Source organism: Monoraphidium neglectum (genome assembly GCF_000611645.1).
Source record: "Monoraphidium neglectum strain SAG 48.87 unplaced genomic scaffold scaffold00482, whole genome shotgun sequence".
In the NCBI taxonomy this organism is placed as follows: Eukaryota; Viridiplantae; Chlorophyta; class Chlorophyceae; order Sphaeropleales; family Selenastraceae; genus Monoraphidium; species Monoraphidium neglectum.
This window is the reverse complement of record NW_014013146.1, coordinates 1-9,491: the sequence shown is the minus strand read 5'-3', so window position 1 is coordinate 9,491 and position 9,491 is coordinate 1. Positions and strand designations below refer to the sequence as shown.

Here is a 9,491-nt window from a genome sequence, read left to right as displayed (position 1 = left end):
GCCTGCCGCCGCGGCCCCGCCGCCGCCCGCCGCGGCCCCGGCCCCGCCGCTGCCGGCGGCCGGCGAGATCGGCGCGGCCGCCTCGTTCAGCGCAGCGGCCGCGGCCGCCATCTGCGCGGCGGCGGCGGTCGCGGGCATGGGCTCGCGGAAGTGGCCGTGGATTTCGGTATCCTGCGGCCGCGCGTCTGGCGCCGGCCGCGGCGGCAGGTGCTCGAGCGACCCGCTGCGGCCGCAGCCGTGGGACGCCGTCGTGAGCGTCGACGCGTGCGGCGGGTTGCTGTGGCGGCCACCAGGAGCCGGCGCGGGCCGATGGGCCGGGTGGTGGTGATGGTGCGCCGCTGCACGCAGGCTCGGCACTGGCTGCTGCTGGGGCGGCTGCGCCTGGTCACGCTGCTCCTGCTGCTGCTCATCCTCCTGGGGTTGTTGTTGCCGCTCCAGCTGCTGTTCGGGCGGCGGCGGCGTCGTCTGCGGAAGCTGCTGGAGCGGCTGCGGAGGGCCTGCAAAGCCGGCATGCTGCGATTCCGGCGCAGGGCCCGGCAGCGCGGTCACCTCGTTCGCATGCGTGTGCGCCTGCCCTGGGGGCTGCGCATCAGGCACCTCCCCAAGCTGCCCCGACGCGCCAACCGCAGCCTCTGCATCCGCCGCTCCCGCAGCGGCGCCACCGCCGGCGCCCGGCGTCACGCTGCCGCTGCCGCGCCGCCCGCCGAGCCCGCGCGCCGGCGGGCCCGGCTGCGCGGCGCTGCTGGCTGGCATGGCGGGGCCGCCGTCGGGCGGCGGGCTGCCTAGCCAGCCCGCGCCCTCCTGCGCCGCGCCCGCATGCTGCATCGCCTCCAGCGCCGGGTCGTGCGTCCCGCTCAGCGACGCCATCACCGCGGGCGCGCGCCGCCGCCGCGGGTCGCCTGGCTGCAAGCCCCTGCCGCCGCCGCCGCCGCCGCCGCCCATGCCGGCAGCCCCGCTCAAGCCGCCGCCGTCCTCCCCATCGCCGTTCGCGTCCGCATCCATGCCGTCCGCCGCGCCTTCGCCGCCGTCGCCGCCGCCGCCGCCGGACGCCTCCCCCATCAGCAGCTGGGAGCCAATAGGCTCGCCGCGCGCCTCGCCGTCACGAGAGGTCTGAGCGCCGCCCTCCTCGCCGTCCTCGTCGTCGCCACCACGAGGCGCGGCCCCGAGGTGGCGCCCCGCACGGCCGCCCGCGCGGCGCCCGCCGCCACCGCGGGCGGCCCCGCCGTGGCTGTCGTTGTGGATCGACATGTCCACGGTGCCGCTGTTGGTGCTGACGGTTGCGCTGTGCGTGGAGGGGCCAGCAGTCGCCATTGCCATGCTGCTGTCCCGCGGGCCCGCGCCTGCGCCTGCGCCAGCCGCGCCTGCGCCGGCGCCAGCGGCGCCAGCAGGCGCACGGCCGGCGCCTGACCCGCCTGCCTGAGCCACCGCGCCTGCTGCGCCACTGCCCGCATGGAAGCTGGGTGGCGGCACCACCGGCACAGGCGCCGCCGCGCTGGCAGTCGCGCCGACACCGCCGCCTCCGCCTGCGCGGCCCATAGCCGCCTGCTGCACGTCAGCCCCAGCAGGAGCGACGTCTGTGCCGACGCCGCCCCCTGTCCCGCCCTCCGCGCGCCTGCCCACGCCCCCAGCAGACCCGCCTGGGGCGCCCGGACTTGTGCCGGCCTGCATGGCAGCCTGCATGACACTCACATTAGTGGGGCCCGTGGCCGTCACGTTTGCACCTGGGGCCGACGCGGTGGGCATAGCTGACGCGGAATGCGACGCGCCGCAGAGCTGAGACACGATCTCCGCGTGGGTGGGTGGTGCGCCGCTGTTGGAGGGCTGCGACGCGCTCGAGCGGCTGGAAGACTGCTCGTCGCCATCGCCGTCGCCTCTGCCGTCGTCGTCACCCTCTGCGACCGCCGTTGCGTGCACGGAAGCCGCAGGGTGGGCGGCCGCGTCGCTTTGTGGCGCGTGGTGCGGCGCTGCGAAGGCGGGCGGGGACGCTTGCTGCTGTTCAAGGCTGGATGGCTGGGTTGAGGCAGGCCCAGCACCAGCTGCGGATGGCACTAGCTGCTGCTGTTGGTGCGGCCGCTCCTGCTGCTGCTGCGGCTGCTGCTGCTGCTGCTGCTGCTGCTGCTGCTGCTGCTCCTGCTGCTGCTCCTGGTGTTGCTCCTGATGCTGCTGCTGCTGCTGCTGTTGCTCCTGAAGCTGCTGCTGCTGAATGACGGGTGCAGAGGTAAGCGCGGCAGCCAATCCAGCTATCGCATGATGTGGCGGCTGGTGCTGATGCTGCTGTTGCTGCTGCTCGCGCTGCTGTTGCTGCCCTTGCAAGGCAAGATGAACTGCCACAGCTGGTGCCACATCCACTGCACCCGCAGCGGCCTGCATCAATGGAGCTCCAGCGCCGTGCGCACTGCGGCTGCGACTCGTGCTGGCAGGGACAAGTGGTGGCGCCGTGCCAATGCTGGGGGCGCCAGGTGTCGTGTCGTGCCGGCGCGCTTGCGCCGTCTCCTGCTGCTGCGACCCTGCCGCCTCCGCCTCGCCTTCACCCTCTCCATCACCGGTGGCGCGCCGAGACTGCATGCCTGTGTTGCCGGCCGCATCAGCCTGAGCTTCGGCCTCCCCCATCGCCGCGTCCTCGTTGCGCCCGGCCTGGCCAAACGCCCCGCAAGACGACGGCGCGACACTGCCGCGCAGCCAGTCCGACGCGGCCCCCGCGCCAGCCACGCTGTCGGCCTGTTCAGCGGCAGCGGGGCCGCGGCCGTCAGCTGTGGGCTCGCCACCCTTCTGCGGCTGCCCCTGCTGGTCTTGCGGGTCCTGCCCTGCCGGCTGTTGTCGCTGCTGCTGCTGCTGCTGCTGCTGCTGCAGTTGCTGCAGTTGCTGCTGCTGCTGCTGACGTCGTACATCCTGTGACTGCGCCACCTCCACGCGCGCCTCGCAACTCCGCCGCTGCTGCACCTGCCGCTGCCGCGATGGCTCCTCACACCACCGCTGCGACGGCGGCTCGAAGCCACCGCTGTGCGGCCTTTTGTGGCTTCGCGCCGCCTGCTGCTGCTGCCTCAGGATCGAGGCCAAAGCAGCCGCAAGCGCTGCCGCCTGGCGCTGGTGCGCGGGCGACCCTCCCGCGCCGGCCCCGCCGCCAGTAGAAGGCGCAGCCGCTGCGCCCGCCGCAAGGCTTGCCTGCAGCATCTCCAAATCAAAGTTGCGCTGTCCCGCCGCTGCCTGCTGCAGCGTAGCCAGAGGCACGCCCCCGTGCCCCTGCAGCAGCTGCTGCCACTGCTCGGGCGCAAGCTGTTGCGCCGGCGCAGGCTGCTCGAGGTTGCTGCCGCCATTGCTGCTGTTCCTGCGTGGCTCCCCGGCGCCACTACGACTCGCCTCCCCTGCAGCTCCACCGAGAGGTTGAGCGGGCGTGTCCTCGCCGTCGCCGCCGCCGCCACCGCCACCACTGTGCGGCCGAGCAACCCCTGTGCCATCGCCACAGCTGTGCGCGGCGTCGGCGTTGGGCGACGCACCCAGCAGCCCGCTCAGTCCCAGCCCAAACGCCTGCTGCTGCGGGAATAGCGGCGGTGCAGGCGACGCGGTTGACCCCTGCCCGCCTCCCTGCCAGGGCTGACGTTGGCGCCGCTGCTGCACGCTGCCCCCAAGCCCCTGCGATGACTGCTGCTGAGGGGGTGGCATGGCTGCAAGAGCCTGGGGCGGGGTGGTGGCTGGCAACGGGGCGGCGAAGCCCCCAGCCGAGCTGCGCCTGCCCGGCTGCTGCCCCGTCGCCTGGTGCTGCAGTGCAGCCGGCGGGGCGAGCGCTGGGCGGCTGCCCACTGCGATTGCCAGCCGGGCCTGCTGCAGTGCGGCAGCCGCCGCCACCCTGCCTGCATTACCACCGCCACCATTGTCTGAGCCGCGGTGCGCATGCACTCCTCCCAAGTGTGGCTGCAAAGGGGCCCCCAGGGGCGACGGGCCGTGGCCCACGGAGCTGGGGCCGCCCCCGCTTGCAGCTGCCGCCGCCGCAGCAGCAGCTGCGGCTGCAGCCGCAGCTGCTGCTACGGCAGCTGCAGCCGCGACGGGGTTCCCCGACAGGCCCGGCCCTGCGCCCGCCAGCAGCCCTTGCTGCGCCAGTCTCCAGACCTCAGCCGCTGCGTCGGCTTGCACGGGCCATGCCTGTTGGGCCGCAGAGGAAAGCCGTGCCAGGGCTCTGTCAGCACAGTGACGCTAAGCGCAACAAATCCACCTACCTCCAACTTCTGGGCCACGCTGCGCCAACAAATTAATCACTAAAGCAGTGACTATCAGCAGACGACAGGCCAGGCCAGGTGCGAAAGAGCTTGCAGGATGAATGCATGCTGAGCACTCGCCTCCCACCTGCTCCCCGCCTGGGTGGCTGCCATGCGCCGGGCTCTGCTGCCGCGCACGCGAGCGGGGGAGGCTGCCATAGCCCCCATACAGTGACGCAGGGGTCGCGGCACGGCCCTGCGGCCTTGGCGCCCCCGCATGGCCGCCGCCGCTGCCGCCGCCGCCGCCTGCCTGGCTGTTTGATACAACGCTGTTCGCGCGCCCAATCTTTGGTGACTGGTGATGGTGGTGCTGCTGCTGTGGCTGCGGCTGCTGCTGGTGCTGCTGCAACAGCTGTAGCACCTGATGCGGCAGCGGCTGGGCCGCCTGCTGCGGTTGCTGCGCGCGGGGCGACGCCGGCTGCACGGCTGTTGAGATAAGGCTGTTGCTGGGCCTGTGGATCTGGCCACCGCCACGGGGCAGCCCCGAGGGCCCGGCTGACGCGTTGGGCGCCGAGTGCGAGCACTCCACTGCAGGGGATGTATGCGTAAATCGTCCCTCAGGCGGATGTCGACGCTGTCGCTCGCGCGCACGCACCACATCTACGCAGCTCGCGTCCGTCCAAGAGCGGCGGGCACTTCAACCGTGGATACATTGCAGCAGCCAGTCGGTGCAATCGCACCCACCATCGGCTTCAGCAGCGGACAGTGCGCTCTCTTCGTCCACCGATCGCGACGGTAGCGCTGCCGACCCCGCCGGTCGCGCGCCCTCGAAAGACACGGCTGTGGACACCTGACTCCTCGCGCGCTACGCGAGCAAAAAACGGCAGCTTGTGAGCCCCGGCGGAGTTGTTGCCAGCAGCGGGTTGCAGATTGTGTGCTGCTGGCACAAAAGCGACATCCACGGGCTGGGGCTTTCACCACCCCCATCGGCCCCCAACATCACCTCGAGACCCAAACAAAATTGCTGAAAAGGCCCGCTCACCGGGCTGACTTGCCCACCAAAGCTATGGCTGTCGTGGCCGTCCTCGCCGTCGTCCTGGAGCCCCTGGGCGGATGGCTGGCTGGGTACAGCTCCCGAGTTCATAGAACCTACGGGGGCACCCGCGGGCGGTTCTTCGTCCATGATACCCACAGCGATCACTGGCCCATACAATGGCTGTGCTGGCCGTCCAGAAAGATGTCGTAACTCATTTTGATGATGGGTTATGGAGATGCTGACGCGTGCTTGCACTGGAGTCGACAGGGCTGGCGCCATGTGCAGCTGCTGCCCAGGTGGGCTGTCCTTGATTTTCAACAACTCATGCCCCCCGGCCCCCGCGTTGCCTATGATTCCGCAGTTGGTTGACACCAGCGTACCAAATTTCAGTAATGGCGCTCCATGTTGCGCGTACAACTTGGAGAACGGATGCGCTGATCCCTGATCGCCAGCAAAGCAAGGCGTCAGCATGACAGGGTTAGAGGCGTGTTGTCCAATGCAGACCACCACATCACAGCATGAGCATGCTCTCCTACGTAGCTTGTGTGACCCTGTGCAACATTACCTGATTGCTACCCACAAATCGATCGCCTGTAACCAAAAATTACGAAACGCACGTGTGACCGCCAAACGCGCTGCCGATGATGGCAACAAGAAGGATAGAGCCAGGAAAGACTCGGGCTGAGATGCCCCTCAATCCCTCAGCTTCATATACTTGCTATACCAAGGGGTAACCATGGCGCAAAAATGGGAAGAAGCGAGTTGGGCCAGAAGGATGTCATGTAGTTCGGTTGGCAAATTAGGGTACCAGCCTGGCCTCAGAGGCTGGTTGAGTCAACAAGCCCTCCCGTCAAACAATGGTAGTGCATTGTCTTTAACGAGCCCATCGACTTGATAACTGCTGCCAGGCACGTCCGCCCTGCCCCAGGACAGCCTACATGAGCAGGTCGGCGTTCGCCGCCTGACTTGCGGCACGCACGCACCACTGGATCGCAGCAGCGCGCGCGCGCGCGCGCCAGCTGTGCAGGACATGTGTCTGCCTGTATGGCAAAGGCCTCTCACAGCAATCAATGCAGCCGCGAGTGCGATCTGATACACTTGGAACCAGCCATCAGCTTCGCCTTGAAGTTGCCAAGGGATTCTGCCGCAACGGGAAAGGGCTCGTGATTGGCTGCAGGCATGGGCGCAGTGGCCTGGGTGCCAGTGTTGGGTACGGTGTCATGGAATGCCGTAGTACCATAAAGTTGGTGGTGGGTCCTGTGGTGCTGCGCATCAAATCAGTTGGAGCAGCGTGCCAGTCCTCCGGATATGAGGACAGCAGTCGATGTTCGTTGTCGCCAACAGCCGCCCGACTGTCGTCGGTTGTGCAGCTTGCACGTTGTGAGTACTGTACGGCAGATGCCAAGTGCGAGTGCGGTCACTGGTCTGATTGCTGTCTGAAGTCGCGCACGTCCCTGCTGTGCCCTTGCGCTGCTTTCATGCTTGCGGTTGCAGGTTTAAACGGCGGATGAGCGGAGGGCTCAAGTGGGGGCCACACTACCGTACGCATGTGTTCTCCGCGTTCCGCCGTTCCAGCCGAACAAATGCACTTGCTGCTGATTTTTTCCGGATTCGCACGAAAGCGGGCGAGCGGTGGGCAGTCCCGCCTTTCACGCCCGATTCGATCTCGCAACATCTAAAAAATGTGACTTTGCTACTGTACGCTACAGTTCCATTTATTGCGATCGACCTTGGAGCGTTGTGATCACGGCCAGGTCGCAGGGCTGGTTGTCGCCTAGAATCTGTCGTCAAGCCATGCACACGGGGTCGTTGAAAGCCCCTCGGCCCCCGCAAGGCAGAGCCGGCGCAGCGTTGCTGGGCGCTCCATGCTCGGCGCCCTCGGTGGCTGCTCGCAGACGCACCGCTGCCCGCTGCCGCGCGGCCCTGGACTCGCTGGGGGGCGCCGAATCCTTTGAGGCAGATGTCGTTGTGGTAAGTCTCCTTTGAACAATGCGATCCGGCACTCGCTCTTCCGGAGATCCTTGCATGTCTGCAGCAGCGACCTTTGACAGGGTTTCGTGAGCAGCGCGCCAACGCTGAGGGTTCTTCCTCCCACTGCAGGTCGGCGCGGGCGTGATCGGCCTGTGCATCGCTCACCAGCTGCTGCAGCAGACACGGCTGTCTGTCGCGTTGATCGACCGGCAGCAGCCCTGCGCGGGCGCCACGGGGGCGGGTGGGTGCGGTTGGAGACGCGCTCCCAGGCCTGGCGGCGATGGCTGGCAGCGAGTCGCCGGCGGCCCGCTCCATGCGGCCCTGCGCAGCTGTGAACGCCCAAACACGTGTGTGCGGCGGCATGACCCTTTCTTGGCCCGCTCACCCACTTGTACATCGGTTCAGATCGTGGGACCCCAAACACGCAGGCACGACCCCATTCACCGATGACCATGCCGCCAAACCATGCCCTTGAACCATGCTGCCACAGGCCAGGGTTACATATGGCTGGCCCACAGGTCGCCTGGCAGCGCCATGTGGCAGCTGGCGGCGCGCAGCCGGGCGGCGTGGGAGCGATTTGTCATAGGTGACCCAGAGCTTGCAGAGGCGATGGAGTGGCAGGTGGGGGCAGCTTGTTGGCAGGGGTGGCCGGTGGGGAAGTGTTGGTGGCGGGCAGTTGGGATGGCATGGCTTGGCGGCGAGGTTGGGCCAGCGGCGGGTCTGCGGGCTGAAAGGGGGGTTTTACTTCTTGGGAGAGGGTGGGGCCTGCATCAGATGCATATGTGCATATGTCTGTGTGTGTGCATGTGCGTCTGAGTGTGCGTGCGTGCATGCGTTTGCGAGTGGATGCTTAGCGGTGGATGTGATGGGATTGCAGTGCTTGGGCCGCACGCGCAGTCCTGGTGCGCACAAATGGAGGGAGAGCAGTGTGCCCCGCCTCATCAAGGATATCTCATTCGCCCTGGCCACACCACACTCACGGCTGGCACGCTTTTCGAATTGTAACAAACCCCGCAGACCACCGGCAGCCTGTTGCTGGCCACGACCGCGGCGGAGATGACGCAGTTGGAGGCGCGCGCGACCATGCTGCAGGTGCTGCTTGGCAGGCTGCGGTTTGTACCTGAGAAGCTCCCGTTGTTTTGTGCACACACATCGCCACAGCCCCGTGATGGGTCCGTGCTGATGCTCCTGGTTTCATGGTCCGGGTAGCCTCGTGCTATGCTTCGGCCAGGACCGGAAGTATGCGGCGCCTTGTGGGGCCGGCGCCCCGGCTCCAGGTGATGCGCTGGCTCGCGCCCGACCATGGCGGCCGCGCCGCGCGCGCTCTTCCCCTCCTCCCCCCCCCCCTCCTCCCGCAGGCCAACGGCGTGGAGGGCGTGCGGCTGCTGGGGCGCGAGCAGCTGCTGCGGGAGGAACCGGCCCTGGGGCTGCCGGCGTCGGCGGCGGGCCTGCTGGTGGACAGCGACGCCCAGATCGTGAGAATCAGGCAGCCGCGGGGGCCCAGATCGATGCATGAGATATGGGTGGCGCCCGAACCCAGGGCGACGCGCTCGGGGCCTGCGGGCGGCGGCGCCGCCGGGCGCGCCGGGGGCTCGCGGGGGCCGCGGCCGGGCAGGGGCGCCGGGGCGCGCGGGGGGTCGGGTCTCCGCGCGGCGCTGACGGCGGCGGGCCCGCCAGGTGTGGGGGCAGTCGCACTTCTTCCGGCCCTGCGCAGAGCAGCCCCTCGAACCCTTTCAGGCGCACACCCCCTTTTGCAGCTCTCAACACCCTTTCTCCGCGCGCCCTCCCCCCAAACCGCAAACAACCTGTGCGCGCAGAGCGGCCGCGCCGCCGCTTTTGCGCTGCTGGACGAGTGCCAGCGCCTGGGCGCCGCCACCGGCCGCTGCCGCGTGCTGCTGCACGAAGGGGCGGTCGCGCTCGAGCCCGCCCCCGCGTCGTCCGTGGACGCCGCCGCCCCGGGCGCGGGGCCGGGCGCGCAGGTGGTCACAGAGACCGGCCGCCGCGTCCGCGCGCGCCGCGGCGTCGTCGTCGCGTCGGGCGTGTGGAGCGGCCACCTGCTCGCGGACGCGACGGGGGACGCGCGGTGGCGGTCGCTGCTCGCGCCGCGGCGGGGGCATTTGCTGGAGATCGCGCGGCCAGATGGCATGCCGCCTGTGAGGCGCGGCGTGATGGAGCTCTCCTACACGCGCCACTACGCTGCCGGCGGCGGCGCCGTGCGCGAGGAGGAGGCCGCGGCTGCGGCCGCGCAGGCGCGCGCGGGGCCGGCGGAGGCGCCGGGCGCGGTGGGCGGCGGT

The 9,491-nt window shown here is 69.2% G+C and overlaps 2 protein-coding genes across 2 annotated transcripts; one reads left to right on the top strand and one right to left on the bottom strand.

The window, feature by feature from the left end:
- Positions 1–86: 86 nt before the first annotated feature.
- MNEG_3723 (hypothetical protein) lies at positions 87–1,311 on the bottom strand (the record flags this gene model as incomplete). The annotated part of the gene is made up of 2 exons (XM_014047798.1): positions 87–111; positions 575–1,311. 2 exons carry the CDS (start codon positions 1,309–1,311, stop codon positions 87–89), a joined length of 762 nt encoding a protein of 253 aa, XP_013903252.1.
- Positions 1,312–7,806: 6,495 nt separating this feature from the next.
- On the top strand, positions 7,807–9,354 carry MNEG_3722 (hypothetical protein; the record flags this gene model as incomplete). Its single annotated transcript, XM_014047797.1, has 5 exons — positions 7,807–7,818; positions 8,215–8,289; positions 8,556–8,672; positions 9,015–9,221; positions 9,337–9,354. 5 exons carry the CDS (start codon positions 7,807–7,809, stop codon positions 9,352–9,354), a joined length of 429 nt encoding a protein of 142 aa, XP_013903251.1.
- Positions 9,355–9,491: the final 137 nt, after the last annotated feature.